Consider the following 17626-nt stretch of genomic DNA (forward strand, 5'->3'; position numbering starts at 1 on the left):
AGCCCCGCGCTACGTGCGGACGCGCCAGCGCGCAGCGGAGGCCGCGGGGGGGTCACGTCACGTCGCCCCCCCCCGCCTCTCCCCTGCCGCGCGCCCCGCCCCGCCTCCCCCGAGCCCCGCGCTACGTGCGGACGCGCCAGCGCGCAGCGGGTGACGTCACGTCGCCCCCCCGCCTCTCCTCCGGCCCCGCCTCTCCCCCGCCGCGCGCCCCGCCCCGCTCCCCCGAGCCCCGCGCTACGTGCGGACGCGCCAGCGCGCAGCGGGTGACGTCACGTCGGGCCCCGCCTCTCCCCCGCCGCGCGCCCCGCCCCGCGGCCGGGCGGCCCCGCCGTTCCCCGCCCCCTGAGCTCTCGGGCTGCCCGCGCCGCTGCCTGATCGCCGTCGCCGCGGCCTCCGGGACCCGCGGAGCACAGACAGGGGCGGCCTTCGCCGAGCGGGAGCGGCGGGTCCGTGGGCCGGGGGGGGCGGTCTCCCGGCGGCCGGGGCGGTCGGAGCGCGGCCGCGGTCGGGGCCCGGCGCGCCGGGCAGCCGCGGGGGTCCTGCGGGCGGAGCGGCGGCGTCTCCTTCACTTCGCCCTCCAGCCGCGGCAGCTGCCTCCGGAGCCCCAGCGCGGCCCGAGCACCCCGCGGCGCGCCGGCGGCCCTCGCCCGACCTCCAGGTACGGCCGCCCCGCCCCGGCCCCGCCCGGGCCCGGGCCGCGGCCCCCCCCCTGCGCCCCCGGGCCGCGCCGCGCCGGGCCGGGGCCGGGCCCCTCCAAGATGGCCGCCGGGGCGGGGGGGGGGGGGGCGGAGGCGGCCCCGCCCGCCGGGCCGCGCTGACCGCGCTTCTCCTTGTCCGTCCTTCCGCAGGTCCGCCGCGCCGCCGCCGCCATGTCGTCGTACCTGCAGGACTGCATGCGGCCGTGTGAGTGCGGGGGCCGCGGGGGGCCGCCCCGGGGCACGAGGGCGGGCGGGCGGCGGGGCCGGGCTTTAACGAACGCGGGCGCCGCCCCGGCCCGGAGCGGACGGCCCGAGGGGCCCGGGACCAGCCGGGCGCCGCCCCCGCCCCGCGTCCCGGAGGGAGGGCCGGGTGTGCTTGGGGCGGCGGCGCGTGTGGACGCGGGGCCGCCGTGTGGGAGCCGGTGCCGGGGGCCAGCTCTAATGACGCTGTCTTTCCCCAGCCATGTGTGTGCCTCCCTCGTACGCCGACCTTGGCAAAGCTGCCAGAGATATCTTCAACAAAGGATTTGGTAAGAACTTAACTTAAAACATAAAGCGACGGATTCCTGAATGCCTACACTTTGTTCAAGGGAACGATGAGATGACTTAGTGATCTTCAGAATTTGTACAAATTTACACTGTTTTCCTAGCTGTACTAGGAAGTGTCTATAACAACCTTCCTGCTGCCCTTCAACCCCCCCCCCAACAGTCTGTATGGTATGCTGTTGTCTATTTCTACCCTCAGCTCCAAATGTGTAATTTTTTTCTATCGTACAATTTGCCAAATAAACCGTATTGAGCTCTATCCTGAATTTTTTTTAATTTAAAGATTTTTTTGAGTTTTACGATTTTTCCCCTAATCTTCCCTCCCCCCACCCCCACAGAAGGCAATTTGCTAGTCTTTACATTGTTTCCATGGTATACATTGATCCAAATCGAATGTGATAAGAGAGAAATCTTATCCTTCGGGAAGAAACGTAAAGTTATAAGAGTCCATCCTGAATTTTAAGGTCAGATCTGATTTTATAGATCATACTTCTAAAAGTTGAAAATCTGATTACTATTTGCTTGGAGGGAATTTGGTAACTGAAGCTTCCTTACACTAATGTAACTTTCTCTTTGAAATTCATGACTTCTCTGGTCAGTTAGGTTTAGAATGGATGTACTCTGACTATAATTTACCTCAAAGTTAACATGGACTTCATTGATTGTTTTCTGTTAATGTAGAAAACTAAAATGGTGAGAAAGCACTTTTATGCCAATACTATAGAAAAATGCTAGTCTTGTCATACAAATGTTAGCTTCCTTTAATACTTCAATTACATATATTTGGTGTGAGTACTTTTACAAATTGCAACCCTGTCACAGCTTATTAGGTAGATAGCATGTCAGTGACTGATTTTATGCAGCCTAGAATCCTAGAATATTTTTATGATTATAATTTTTTTTCAAACTTATTAAGGTTTTGGGTTGGTGAAACTCGATGTGAAAACAAAGTCCTGCAGTGGAGTCGTAAGTGTCTATTATATATCTAATTGTGGTTGGCATGTCTTTATATCATATTGCTACACTAAAATGTACTTCTGACTAGATATGATCTACCTGAATCTTTTTTCCTTCCAAAGGAGAGGCAGAAATGTTTTCTTTGCTTGATTTCTCTTGGGATTGAATATGATTTATAATTTGCATAGTTGGACTTTTGCCATTTCATTGCTATAAATCTAAAGCCCTCTACTACTTACAAGATTTTGTTTACAATTAAAAGATCCCTTACAATAAGATTGCAAGGTCCTTGAGGGTGGACAACTTTTGTATCTCCCTTCACTCCCTCCTCTCCTTGCCCCTTGAGCAAATAGATGCTCAATAAATACTTGTTAATTTGAATGGGCTGTTTCTTGGTATGTATATGGCAAAGCCCTGTTTGGACACCGGCTAGTGAGGAAGATTTAATGTCCAAATGATTTTACAGAAAAGTGCATTTTGGTGGATTAGAGATCTGGTTTAATTTTTTTATAAAAAACTAAAAGGAAATCTAAGCATTTGGTAACATTTAGTTTTGAATGTAGTTTTTCAAACCCCAGGAAATTTAGCTTTCTATCAGAATTGCTTGTGACAAAATTTATTTGATAGATTATGTTGATGACTATAGGCAGACCTCTCAGGGCTTCAGTTTTCTTATTTGTAAAGGTATGATTGGATGATTCATTCCTAAAGTTTATTCTAATTTTAATTTCTGTGAATAGACACACACAATTTTCTGGTTGAATGAGTTTCTACCAGTAGACAATTAGCCTTTTAGAAATACATAACTGTTTCTTATATGAATTATTCTCTAGTTTCAGATTTGTACTTAATTTTTTTTTTCTTGGACTGCACAGTATCAATTGCTAGTTTCTGCTTTCTGTCTAATTTGTGACAAATTAAGCAGTCTGCTTTGATCCCAAGAGTCCAGAGACCATTCTGGGCATTTGAAGTTTTGTGTGAGCTATATATTCAATTAAGCACAATCTAATAATCTTGATATGGATAACCAAGAATTGGAAGTACAGGGTGTACAACTATAATTTTGGTTTCCCAGGGGTATAAGATTTAATCACACTGCAAGTTTTTGAGTTCTATTTTGCCACTTGATGATGAGGCAAACAGTATAATGTAAAGTATGTTAGGTTTTGAGTCACAGTTCCTGGATTGAAATTTTTGTCCTTCCTAAGTGACCTTGAGAAAATAATTTAACCTCTCAGGTCTCATTTTTCTCAACCATAAAATGAGGGCTTTGGATCAGGTGATTTGTCAAGTCTCTTTTACTTGTAGTTATTAGGGAACCCCAGGTACTGTATAAAAGGTAGAAGAGTTGTTACTGGATTTTGGTGTCTCTTCCATATATTTACAATTGGCAGATGGCTTTGTAGCTCCTGTTGAGGTAGGTAGTGTGACTCTGAGCTACTTTTTATGGAAGAGGCTGAGTGATCTTGAACTCTGGAGTCAGGAGAAAGGGAGGGAGACTTGATTCAAACTCAGACCTCCCTTTCCATCGTCTTGCCCCCTGGACTGTACTACAGAGCTTCTTTTCTATAGAAAGTGACTGATTGGCAGCACTACAAAAATTTTAAGGCAGTTGAAAAGTATTAAATTCAAAATAATGTAATAATGTTACATAACAAACCCGTTGGCATTTATTAAATGTCTACTGCGTTTTTGTCAAGATACACAGGACATTTCAGTGGAAGAGGAAAAACAGAAGATTGCCTCTATCTTTAAGCTAGTGGTAGAAATGAGTACAAATATGAAACTACCAAAGTAATTCCTTTTGATAAAATGTAAAGAACACTGGGTTGGCAAAGCTGGAGCCAGTCACTTAATCTCATTAACTTGCTACTTATTTATTGTAAAATGAGGATAATTAGTGCCTTATATAGGATTTTTGAGGAAAGAAATTTGTAAACTTGAGTCCTACATAAATGAGTTTTTGGGATCGAGTGCTATCCAATGAGTCCAAAAAAGACAAGTACTCTAAGAGAAAAGTTCATCGAGGCCTGGAATTAGTTCATCATGCTAAATGGGTAGTTTCTTTGAGGAAGTATGGGAGCTGTAGCTTGCTTTAGATTATCTTAATGTATTTTTTGTTTGACTATGGGTGAGTCACTAGCTAGCTGTATTATTTCTCTCTGGCTTACCTGACCAAAAAAAATGTGCTGTGGAAGGAAGTTGAATGGACAGGGAAAAGGGAAGCTTGTCAAGTCCTTGGATTTATATGACTTTTTGGTGCATTGAAATTTAAATTTGTACCATAGGTATTATTTTATGGAGGGGGGAGAGGGGAGAGATTATAAGTAAACCTGTACATTTTTTAAGTGCCTTGAACTACTTTGAAAGATGGATGAGTTTAAACTCAGTGGTGTCACACTACATAGAAAGAGGAGAGCCGTTCATAAGTATGTATTTCCCAATTGCATTTTAATCTGATTTGGGCCAGGCCAGGGAGTGTCTGCCAGATGAAGCCTATTTTTGATATCTCTGGCTTAATGAAATCAATAAACAAAGACAGACAGGTAGGAGTATGGTGTAGAGTGGACAGAGTACTAAACTTAGAAAAGCTTCAGCTCAGGTATTCCCTCTGGTAGTAGCTTTGTGACTATGGACAAGTCACATAATTTCTTTGAACCTTGGTTGCCTCATCTGTAAATGAAAGGGAGAACTAGAGAGTCCCAAAAGATGCCTCCCAGCTCTCAATCTGTGATCCTGTGAACTGTGAAGTAATAGAGGCTAAGGACTATGATGCTTCAAAACATGCCCAGTCCATTCTCTACTGTGTTGTAAGGCAGAGACCTCAAGATGCAGATCTGTCCTTACTAGGCTCAGGTAACTCCTTAGTACTTTTATCCTTAGTTCTTTGTTAGTGGATTGAGATACCCCAACTGTTGAGAAATCAGATCTTTGCATATTCTGGAATGTCTAAAACCCTGGCTCAGAGAAGATAACCTTTGTAAAACCCTGGAGGACCAGGACTTGCAGGCCCTTAGTAAATTAAACTACAGTCCCTACCATCATCCCAGACAAGCTTGTCTTTCTTATGTAAGCCTGCCTGCCTTCACTTCCTTACCACCTCAGCCCCTTTGAATCTGCCTTCTGACCCCACCCCTCTATCAAACTGTTCTCCCAGGTCTTTAGCCACTTCAGTTGCTGAATCACATGACCTTTTCCCTGCGCTCTGTTTTCTTTGTTTTTCTGCATCTGTTGACTATCTCTTCCTGGATATCCTTGCCTACCTTGGTTTCTGTGACTTACCACTCCTGTTGGACTGTTCTCATTCTTTACTAGATCATCCTCTTTCCCTCTGGATGAGTGTCCCCCAAGACTGTTTTGAGACTTTTGGTCTGAATCCTTGTCTTGGGGATCTTGTCTGCTACCTTCTGTTTAGTTATCACTCATGCAGATGAATTCCATTTCTTATCTATGGCACATGTCCCAAATAGATCTTATCTCTTAACCACAAAATTAACAACACCTCACACCTCTAGATTTTCCCATTTGGTCATTTAAAAAACTTAAGAACCAAAATGAATATTCTCATATATAAATGGAAGAAGTATTATTGGAATTTTGAGTCTCTTGCACAGTTTTCATTTTAAGTTTATAACTATTAAAACTTTAAACTGAACCAAGACTTTTTGGAACACTAGGATGAATTCATTGTATATTCTTTTTAAGTGTCTTTTTTTTGCAAGGCAGATGGAGTTTAGTGTCTTGCCCAAGGCCACACAGCTAGGTAATTATTAAGTGTCTGAGGCCAGTGTTCTAATCCACTGCCCCACCTACCTAGCCCCTCCTTCATTCATTTGAGGAAAAAAATTACTGCTAAATCTTTGTAGCATAAATGAACAGTCAAACAAAACATTTCCATATTGACTGTGTCCAGTATGTTTCACTCTGCACTTTGAATCTATCACCTCTCTCAGGAGGAATAACATTATTCATCATCATTCTGAAATTGGGGTTGGTTTTATGATGGTCAGAGTTCAAACACAGTTTGTGGAGGGGCCTTCCTTCCAGTTGCTTAGGTTTGTAACCTTGAAATCGTCCTTGACTTTTATTTCTCCCCTCATCCCTAGATCTAGGCTCTTGCCAAGTTCTATAAAATGTACCTTTACAACTTGATTCATCAATTTAGAGTTGAAAAAGACCTTGGGCTTCACTGAGCCCAATTCCTCACTCTATTGGTGATGCTCAGTGATTCTCACCCAAGATTATACCAGAAATAAGGATTTGAGTTCGAGTTCTTAGCTTCCAAGTTTTTTTTTTTGTTTTTTTTTTTAGGTTTTTGCAATAGGGTTAAGTGGTTTGCCCAAGGACACACAGCCAGGTAATTTTATTAAGTGTCTGAGGCTGGATTTGAACTCGGGTACTTCTGACTCCAGGGTCGGTGCTCTGTCCACTGGGACACCTAGCCACCCCAGTTTCCAAGTCTTGAACCCTTCTCTGCTATAATAGTCCTCTTGCCTTCGTTAGCATGTCTACTGGATCAGCTCCTCATCACTGATTTTCCTTGACTGTTGTATTAGCTTCTTAACAACTCCTTTCTTTAGTCTGCTTTCCTTTCCACATGACTATCACGATAATGTTCATAAGACACCAAACTGTTCTTCACTCAGAAAACATTCAGCAGCTTCCCCTTGCTTTCATAGTCTCCCCCCACCTTTCCCACCTTCTTTGTCATTACTTTTCTTTATATCCGCTCCATTCTAGCCAAAGACCACTATTGTTTCTTGGACTCAGCATTCCATATTCCAACTCTGCATTTGCAAAAACTTTCTTTTTTTCCCTGCAATGTCCCCTTTTTATATTTATGTTAGACAACCAGGTAGCACAATTGATAGATTCTTAGGACTTACAAAGTTCTTTCTCTTGTTGAATCCTCACATTATTTTCATTTTGCAAATGAGGAAACTGAGGTTTAACCACAGTTCATTTCCAAATATTTCCTTCTCTCTTCTTCCCCTTCCTAAGAGATTATCCCTTATAATTAAGATTTAAAAAGAAAAAAAGGAGTAAAAAAAATCTCAGCAAAATCAGCCAGTGTACTGATCGTGTCTGATGTTATTTGCCATATTCTGTACCCCTAGTCCTCTTCTTCTTCTGCATTGAGTCTTCAGCTTTCCATTTAAGGCTGTCTGTAGTCTGACTCCACTCTGTCTTTTTGAGCTTATTTGACAGTGCACCGCTTCACAAACTTTGTATTATCACATAAACTATTCCACTGTTTTAAACTGTTTGTCCATTATCACAGGCCTATTCCCTATTCCTGAATTGTACTCTTTGAGCCTCTCAGAATCTTCCTTCAAGGTGCATCTTCTATGTAAGGAGAAAGTTTTGTCTCCTCATTTTCTTAGAACCAGTTTTTTCCATTGTGCCTATCATTTCCTTATACCGTATATTTTAATGTTCTTTTTTTTTTTCTTTTGTACATCTTATACCCACCTGCAGTAGAATATGAGCTCCTCAAGAATGGGGGCAGTGTTATTTCTAAAAAATCATATCAATTTATACAGCTTCTTTGGTAATGGTTGTCAGTTTACTGAATTTGTTTTTCATTTTAGTGACTGTCCAATCTAAAGACTGTTTGCAGTGTGGATAATGACCAAGTAAAATTTTTCTCTATTACTGTTTTCAATTATCTTACTGATTTTTGTCATCCATTAAGAGAAAATAAATTATCTTTTTTAATAAATTGTAAAAAAAGGCATGTTTTTCATTATACCTCATTTCATTGGATCTGTGATCTGATTGATTTCATTCTTTATGAATTATGAATTATTCAGTCCTTTCATTGATCCTCTGCTAAAAGTTTTTTTAGGGTTTTTTTTTTTTTTTTGGCAAGGCAAATGGAGTTAAGTGGCTTGCCCAAGGCCACACAGCTGGGCAGTCATTAAGTATCTGAGACCGGATGTGAACCCAGGCACTCCTGACTCCAGGGCTGGTGCTTTATCCACTGTGCCACCCAGCCGCCCCTGCTAAAAGTTTTCTTTAGGGATCTTTTAACTTTTTAAGTTCCCCATCTTTTATTTTTCCACTTGCTACATGACGGCTATCAATCTTGATTTTGGGGCCATACATATTTTTCGTTATCTTTTATGTCATTTATTGTCCATAATTTGTTGTTGATAATATGTTGCTGTCTGTTAGTTCTCATCATGAATCTTTTCAGTACTCTTTGTGTGACCTATAATTACAGAGATTGTTAAAACATGGCTTTTGTTATAGGCAGAAGTATGGGAGTTTTAAATGTGCCTACATGTGAACAAAATGCCTTTGTTAGTGGGTGTTTAAAACAATATAATAGTCTTGAGTCTCCACTCTGAATATGAGAAGATAATTGAGTTGTCAAGAAAACTTTAGATTCTTAAATATCATTAATCCAACCCCCTTACTTTACACATGAGACAGAGTCCAGGAAGGGAATATTTTCATCTGTAAATAATTTTGATAGTAAATGTGTGTGTGTGTGTGTGTGTGTGTGTGTGTGTGTGTGTGTGTGTGTGTATACATATATATTTATTTTAATCTATTTTTTATGTTGAACTATTTAATAGTTACTACCAAAATAGTTGGTGCAACTCAGAAAAGGATTTGAATTCCATATTATGGTAATGGTATATTTGAGGATTATTAGTTTTTCATAGTGGAAATTTTCTTTATCAGTAGCACTCATACTCTCATATGTTTTCATATGTATCTCCATTTACTTACGTGTGGAGATAACTATAGACCTTATATATGTCTATTTGTGTACATAGATAAATATATGTACGTGTGTGCATATATACATATACATACTGCTAAATATTAAAAATGAAAATGGGGAGTGCTTTAAGTTTTATCTTTTTTACAGTTATTGTTTGTATTATAACATGTAATTAACTGGTTAGAAGTTCCAGAAATAAATGAAACCAGTTATTTGAAAGTTAATTTATCAATTCTTTGTGCTCTCAAAAAATCTTAGCAAATTAGGACAAAGGGGGTAATGCTTAGGTGTTAATAAAAAGATGGAGAGAACACAATGCTCTTGTATTTAGGTTTTGTTTTGTTTGTATTAAGCAACTTACTACTGGTATGGAAAGTTCATGAAAGAAGTTTACTTTCTTAATAGGAATTCTCATCATCGGGTTCATCTAATACAGACACTGGTAAAGTTTCTGGAACTTTGGAGACCAAATATAAATGGAGTGAGTATGGTCTGACTTTCACAGAAAAATGGAACACTGATAACACTCTGGGAACTGAAATCGCAATTGAAGATCAGGTAACAGACAATTTACATCTGTTTTGAGTTTCTAAGTTAGATTTCTTCTTTATTTGTAAAACCAAATGAATCTGAATTGGTTACTTTTGTCCATTCAAAATAGATTTGCCAAGGTTTGAAGCTGACATTTGACACTACCTTCTCACCAAACACAGGGTAAATCATGTGTGTTTTCTTGTTTTTAAAATTTTAAAAAGTATCCTATGTTTAAAATGCATTTTAAATTGCTTATCTACATAGAGGAAAGCCACTGTTATTCTCTTTAACTCGGTACTACTTAGTATCATTGACCTGAGCTAAAGAATTTGCCTCATTTTCAGTATGGTGCTAATTTTGTCTACAGAAGGCTTGTATACACTTAAAATGTCCTTTTACAAGGGCCCTTTATTATCTCTACTTAAAATAAAAAATCCTTCCCAATAGTGATAGAAGCTGTTAAACCCTTATTATAATCTTTAGTTATTATAAACCTCCTTAAGGGCAGGAACTACCCTTTTGCCCTTCTTAGCACTGTTCCTGTAACACAATAGACACTTAATAAATACTTGTTGATTGTCTTAGCTCCCCCAACCCCCTAGCTTGTGGGGGTCTTCTTTTGCTCTTACTCCAGTTCATTGAACTTGATTCTAATATGGGTATTCTGACACTAGTGGGCTACATTTCAGTTAATGAAGCTTGAATTTTGCAGTGAAACAAATTTTGAATCTGTTCTTATTCCAGAAAGAAAAGTGGCAAAATAAAGTCTTCTTACAAACGGGAATGTATAAATCTTGGCTGTGACATTGATTTTGATTTTGCTGGACCTGCGATTCATGGGTCAGCCGTTTTTGGTTATGAAGGCTGGCTTGCTGGCTACCAGATGACCTTTGATAGTGCCAAGTCAAAGTTAACAAGGAATAACTTTGCAGTGGGCTACAGGACTGGAGACTTCCAACTGCACACCAATGTGTAAGTATTTTGTTGGTTTGTTTGATTCATACAACTTTTCAAGCAAGTGGCGTATCAAGACAGAGCCAAAAGCTAGCATCAGACCCCATCTCTGACCCAGAGTAAGGTACTTGACCTCTGTGCTTTTTATGTTGCATAGAAAGTGCTGATTCATATTGGTTGAGGGTGTTTCCTACTTGTAAGAACTTGTTTTTATTCACAGAAAATACTCGTTTTTTCATCATTTGCTATTACTAGTTTCCTGTAAAATGAGGTGGATCTACTGGTTTGAGTTTAACATAAAAAGAAGGGAGAATAAAAATCTAAATTCAGATTCTGTGTTGAAAGAGTAAATGCTTATTTCAGCTGGAGCTTTGGCTTGAGTGGCTGTGATTCTGCCAACCTGTTAACCTTTCATTCGATTGAAATCATTTGATTGAAATCTCTCTGTGTTTCCAAGTTGTGATGGGAAAATAAAACCAGAGATAAAGAAATTAATAATAGGAAAGTTGAGGTGGGGGGTCAGCTAGGTGGCACAGTGGATAGAGCACTGGCCCTGGAGTCAGGAGGACCCGAGTTCAAATCCAACCTCAGACACTTGAGACTTAATAGCTGTGTGGCCTCAGGCAAAGCACATAACCCCATTGATCCCCCCCCCCCAAAAAAAAAACCCATACAAAAAAGAATAGGAAAGTTTGCTGTCATTTTCTGGGATGTCTTCAGGATATGACAAAGAACTTTCCACCACTTTGTCATACTTAATGACTGCTACCCACTTCTGTTGGTGTGGCCACAAGTAATGTTGCCAGAGAAAGCACTGGGAAAGAACAGCATACTTTTGGGCAAAAAACTCAACAGCTCCAGAGCACAGCAGTATTTTCATCTTTGCTGTCAGTGCTTCAGAGGGAAGGGCTTTGGAAAAAAGGCAAATGGGGGAATTAACCTGATTAAGAACTTATGATATGGGCTCTTGACTAGAGACAGAATGTCCCTGGTAGGGACTGCCCCAGAGTCCTGCAGATCTAATGCAATTTATAAGCTGAAAGAAACTCTACCAAGCTCAGTAGCAGAGGAGATAGATTGAAGCATTAGACAAGACCTGTGTAGGAGGAAGAGGAATTATCCAGAAAGGCATTCTCAGGAGTTCCAGGTGAAAGCTTATCCTTAGGAGGAAGAAGAAAGAGACTGTCCAAGAATCTCATTCACCAAGTAAGGTGTTTAGAAGATGCCCAGAAGATAGAAGCAAGGGCAGGGAATGGGCTAATGTCCTAGGTACTGAATTTAAAGAATGAAAGTAGGAGATGGGAAAGGCTTAGGATGATTAAAAAGTAATTCTAGACTTTTTAAAGTTATGTTGGGAGAAAAAAGAATCAAAGAAAAGGTGGAATTAGTGCTCCATGAGTAATGGGAAAATTGTTGTGGAAATTGGAGAGAAGAAAGAACTAGTCAATTCTTTTCATTTTTCTCTTTTAAGGAGAATCTAATGGCCAAATTGAACCTTGAACTAAATAGTGTGATAGGAAGGAGCATCCAGCTGACTTGGATAGGATCAAGATCTGAGGCTCAGATTCTTAGTACCGCTCATAGTACTCCAGGAATTGGATGTGAACACAGCATTCATTGGCAGTGATTTTTTTTGTTTGTTTTTTTGCAAGGCAATGGGGTTAAGTGACTTGTCCAAGGTCACACAGCTAAGTACTTAAAAGTGTCAGAGACTGTATTTGAACTTGGTACCTCCTGATTCCAGGGCCAGTACACTATGCACTGCACCACCTAGCTGCCCCTGCAGTGATGTTTTAAAGATTGTAGTGAGAGCTTCCTCTTAGGTTTCATGCAGAACCTGGTTGAGTATTTGTCTGCTTTATTATAAAGGGGAATTCTTCAGATAGGAGTCATACTCTCTGAGGTTCCTTTCAACTCTTGAGATTTGGTATTAGTCTTCAGTTAGCTTTATGGGACTGTACCAAAAATAGAAAGTGATTTTATACTCAAACATAGCTTTTAAAAAAAATGCTTTTAAATAGTGTGTTATAGCACTGGTATATATTTTAACTTTTTATTGTGAAATAGCCTTACATAAAAAAATTTCTTGGTGGTTTATTTATTAGCTAAATATATCCAGAGATCAGTCTTAAACTTAAAAATGCATATGCCTAGATGCACTTAAAATTGTTGTACATTCTTTGTGTTGGGATGATGGCGGTGAGTAATGTCTTATCTTCAAAATATTAAATAATGTGAAAATATTTTTGCAGCAATGATGGAACAGAATTTGGAGGTTCAATTTATCAGAAAGTATGTGAGGATCTGGATACTTCTGTAAACCTTGCTTGGACATCAGGCACCAACTGCACTCGCTTTGGCATTGCAGCCAAATATCAGTTGGACAGCACTGCTTCTATTTCTGTAAGTTATGTTATGGGACAGGTTTAGTTTTGTGGGATTTTTTTTTTTTTTTTGCATTTGAAATTGTCAATTAGACTGGGCTGTTCTTGAACTAATGATAAAAATATTATTTTTAAAATTATAAGGAGTCCTCGAGTTAAAAATCAGTTGTGTTCTAACAGTTCACTTGAAATTCAGAATTTTTTTCCCCATATTGTATTAGTTTTCCTGATTAGTCTTTTTATAATGAAATGAAAGTCATAATGCTAGTATTATTGTAATAATGCAATCATATTCTTTGATATTATTTATTGTGTTAGAAGTAGCTGTGAGTCTTGAGTTTAGGGTGTGTATGAATGATAATGATTGAGCAACTGTAACAATAAACAGATGTCTTTCATTAAGTAGAATTCCCTGGGGAATGATTGCCCTAGGAGTACAGTAGTAAATGTCATCTGAATGAATTATTTCTGCTATATGAAATCATCCACTGACAATGAGTAGTAGAAATCTAGTCAAATTTTACCTGATTTTATTTTAGACTTAATTTACTTCAGCAACAGTAGGTTGAAAACCTAAATTAGACTTCAGAAAAGGAAATTAAATCATTTTCTGGAATGTTGCATAGTGTATGCTTTTTAGTTCATAGGATAATTGAGCAATATCTTACTATTCATTTAAATAGGAAATATTACTCAGTAGTAGAGATCTTAGAGTTTGCTTGAGATTACTTAAGGTAGTCAAATGCTGTTGTCCTCTTATGTTACCATGAGGTCAAAATTAATATGAAAAGGATGCTTCTTGGAAAATTTACTAGGACAAACCCAAAAGTATATAATATTTGACTTATTCATATAAGTATAACTTATGCCCTACTAAGTGACTGCCAAGTTTGGTAGATGATCCTCTTCAATTTTGTTCCTTTTGTTTTTTTTTTTTAATTAAGATTAATTTTTTGTCTTGTCTATATATCTTAGATCTACTCTGTGGTTCTCACAGTACTGAGGTTGCTGAATGATTCTCTAATTCAAATGACAAGAGATTTTTTTTTAAAAGTACTTATTTAAGTAGTTAAATTTTATCTTTCACAGCTAAACTTTTTAGATGGATATATTCAAAAAACAGTTCAGTTTTTATATTTAGTCTTTCGTGTTTTTGTTTTTAGGTGGGGTAGGGGAGGGGGCTCAGTTTTAGTGTTCTTTATATAGTTTTAAGATTCTACAATTCAGGAGAAAAATTAAACCCATTAAGTGGTAAACTTTTATCCTGAGGTACACTTGGAGACAGGTAGATAAAACCAGTTGTATTTTGTGTGATGTGTGAATGCAAAATGGGTTATTTCAAGTTACTTAGAAATCCAACCTGCTTTGATCCGAATGTGAGAAAAAATTTTTTTAAATTTAGCCTAACACAAATTGCTTGGGATGTTAGGAAGGGATTTTTTTCTATTATTTTTCATAATTGATTTTTTTTTATTTTTCTAGGCAAAAGTCAACAATTCTAGTTTAATTGGTGTGGGTTATACTCAGACCCTGAGGCCTGGTAAGTTTTCTTATTTGATAAATTTCAGGAATGAGTTTACAGATTTTGTTTTCCAGACTCTTTTAGCAGTCTTATCAGTGTACTGTTATGATATCTTTGTATCTTAAAACAGGCTGATGCATTTTTTACCAACTTGAATCTAAATCATCATAGTATTTGCAACTTTTTTGGTTGGCCAGTGTTTCAGAATACCATAGTACGTACTTATGCTACTTCATTTTGTGGAGACGACTTTGTGGTTAGTGTAAACCCTCACAGCTTCTACTAAACTGGAAAATCTTTGAATATGAACCTAGGATTGGAATCAAGTACAGAGAGAGACTTCTCACCAGGGTAGCTTATTAGTACACCATGTTTTTTGGCTAAGGCCTCTCTTTACAGGAAGTCCAGAAGACACCTCTGGTTTCTTAACTGGTTTCTTTGCTATGGTCTCACTCTCCTTCCTTTGCAGTTTTTACCCTATAATTAGCTAGTTCGGTTACACACTGTCCTTTCCTGTCCCTTAACCCTTGTCCTGTTACTATTCTTGCTTTGCCAAGCAAGTGTGTTTTGGGGTTATCCTTCCCCTTATTTAAATATCTTGCTATTTGCTTAACGATGTTGGAGAAATTAGAATACCTTTACCAAATGGATCCAGCAAAAATTTACCTAATCTTGATTTGGCTCTTGTTGCCACCATTCTTTTTATTCTTCCCTAGTTGATTCTGTATAGTACTCCCAATCGCTGCTTTTCTAAACCTCTTTCTGCAGGCCATGTTTGCATTTACCTAGCTGTGTGGCCTTGGGCAAGCCACTTAACCCCATTGCCTTGCAAAAACTAAAACAAAACAAAACAAAACCCTAAAAAAAAAGATTCTCATTTTCTCCTGAATTTTACTCCCTTTAAATCTCTGTAGTGACTCTTTACTGTGTATAGACTTGCCTGGGATTGTAAAAAGCTATTGTTTGGCCTGATGTACTTTTCAGATTTTCATCCTGTTTTTCTTTTCAGCCAAAAGTTCTAGAAAAAACTAATATATCTCCACTTCTATTCTCAGTTCTCAACCTCATGCACTGGTGCATGACCTCACCGCATGACTGAAACTTATCAAGGATATGAGTGACCACCTTGATATAAAATCTGATGCCTACTTCTCTGGAGCCTTTGGCATTTCTCTTAGAACACTGATTTCTCCTGGTTTCATTCTCCTTATCACTCTTGCCTGATCATTCTCCACATCCTATCACCTAGGGTTGTCCCTCAAGGCTCCATCACTGCTAGGTGGATGGCTCCGTATTACCATGTCCTGCAGGGACTTGGTGATGCTAGATGTTTGACCCAATATCTCATGGGCACCTCAGATTTAATATGTCCAAAACAACTCATTTGATTTCTCTTAAACACCTCCCCTTCCTGTCTTCCCTATTTCTGTTATTCAGGTGTGAAACCTTATATTTCTAAACATGTTCTTCTTCCTCAGCCCCTCCCTTCCCCATAAGCCAGACATTTGCTAAGGATTGTGTAATCTGTCACCACAAGCTCTCTGGTGTCCAGTCCCTTCTGTCCATTCTCATGGCCACCATCCTAATAGAGTTCTGATCACTTCTTGCCAGGATGATTTTAATATCATCTTCCTCGGTTTCTTGTCTCCTCATCTTTTCTCTGTTTCATTTGCTATCTAGCAAAATATTTTTTCTAAAGGACAAGTCTGAGGATGGCATTTAAAAGCCCTTGGCAGTTTTTTACTCCAGCTTACTGTTCCAGTCTTATTCCACACATTCTTGTGTTCTTGCCAAACTGCTGCTTGCTATTCCCTGAACTTGGCATCCCATTTCCTGCCTCCCTGCCCTGGAGGACACTTGTCCTTCACTGTGGGTGGCCTCTCCGGTGATTCCTCGATTACTGGAAAGTGCCCTGAGCTTTTAACCATGGAGAGCAAAAGCAGCAGCTGGCCTTGGATCTGGATCTCTGGGTTTTCTTCTTGCCCTTTCCTTCCTGAAGCCATTGTGCCTGTTCACCTCCTTCTGCCTTCCCCTCATTGCACCTCCGCTCCTTAATTAAGGGCAGGGTCTGGTTTCTGTTAAATCAGATGATTGCTTGTGGAAGGGATGCTTGCTCTCTCTGAGGAAACCCATGGATGGCTCCAAATCGCCCTCTAGTGGTTCATGCTCCTATTCGTTACATTTAGAATGCCTGTCTTGACTAAATGAGAAGGAAGAGAAAGAAGCTGAGGGGGAATGACAGGAGCAAGGAAATGGTGCAGGAGTTGTCATGTCTTTGTTCATGTCCTCACAGGAGTGAAGCTAACGTTGTCTGCCCTGGTGGATGGGAAGAGCATCAATGCTGGAGGTCACAAACTTGGGCTTGCCTTGGAATTGGAGGCTTAGTACAATCAAAGAAACCCGTGGAGAAAGGATTGCTAGCAGAAGATTTGGCCTTAAAATATATTTCCAATGTGACCAGCAGGCTTTTTTTTTTTCTAAGAGGGATGATCTAAACAAGGGATGATCCAAAAAAGAGCTGTATTTTAAATATTTAGACAGTTACTTGTTGGTTTCTAGTTAAATTGGTTACCTATCTAGTTACCAATGCTGCAGTAGTGCAGTCACCTATACATTATTTAAATGTATTTAACTGTTAAATGGCGCTACCCACCAATAATGAAATAGACCTTTATGAAAACTGTGCAATTGTGTGCATGTTTGTTTTTATGTTCCTTTTAACAAATTTGATATTACCATTGGATGAGATGGATCAATGGATGTTTTGAGATGAGGTACAAAAATTTTGTGAATTCACCATCATTAGAAATACTTTTGGTATCCCAGAACAAAACAAATTATGAATAAAACAAATATGCATAATTGTGCCTCCCAAGTATTTGCAGAGTTAAAGCTTTGATAACTAGAGTCAAATGAGTCAATTCGCAAGCATTCCCGTTGGTCTCCTCCTTGTCTAGATCATAATTTATTTTTCCACAAGCTTTTCACTCATGTCTGTGCCACAAGTCCTCTTTGCCCTTAGAGTAATCTCATAAACTTTTTTTTAAAAGAATAAAATAATATGAGGATATATAATTTTCAACTTTGGTCTAAGTTTTTGCAAATTTTAAAGTGTACTTTTGTTGGGACCCGAGGAAGGGATGGAATACAAGAACTACAGAGAAGGAACAGAAGTGGTTCTGAATATCTAGCTCGGAAGGGTTGCACTATAGCTACTCAGGAGGCCTGAAGGTATTATGAAAGATGTGCTAGGTGATTCAAGAGAGAGGCGGTTTGAACACGTAGCATGAACAGG

General features: G+C 39.9%; 1 protein-coding gene across 1 annotated transcript; it reads left to right on the forward strand.

The window, feature by feature from the left end:
• The first annotated feature begins 518 nt into the window (after nucleotides 1–518).
• LOC141520936 (non-selective voltage-gated ion channel VDAC2) lies at nucleotides 519–16801 on the forward strand. Its single transcript, XM_074232910.1, has 10 exons — nucleotides 519–658; nucleotides 849–903; nucleotides 1160–1228; nucleotides 2161–2210; nucleotides 9343–9495; nucleotides 9599–9651; nucleotides 10216–10443; nucleotides 12678–12828; nucleotides 14292–14349; nucleotides 16625–16801. The coding sequence occupies exons 2-10, from the start codon at nucleotides 870–872 to the stop codon at nucleotides 16714–16716; spliced, it is 888 nt and encodes a 295-aa protein (XP_074089011.1). The 5' UTR covers nucleotides 519–658; nucleotides 849–869; the 3' UTR covers nucleotides 16717–16801.
• The last annotated feature ends 825 nt before the right edge of the window (nucleotides 16802–17626 follow it).

This window comes from Macrotis lagotis, chromosome 4 (genome assembly GCF_037893015.1).
Source record: "Macrotis lagotis isolate mMagLag1 chromosome 4, bilby.v1.9.chrom.fasta, whole genome shotgun sequence".
Classification (NCBI taxonomy): Eukaryota; Metazoa; Chordata; class Mammalia; order Peramelemorphia; family Peramelidae; genus Macrotis; species Macrotis lagotis.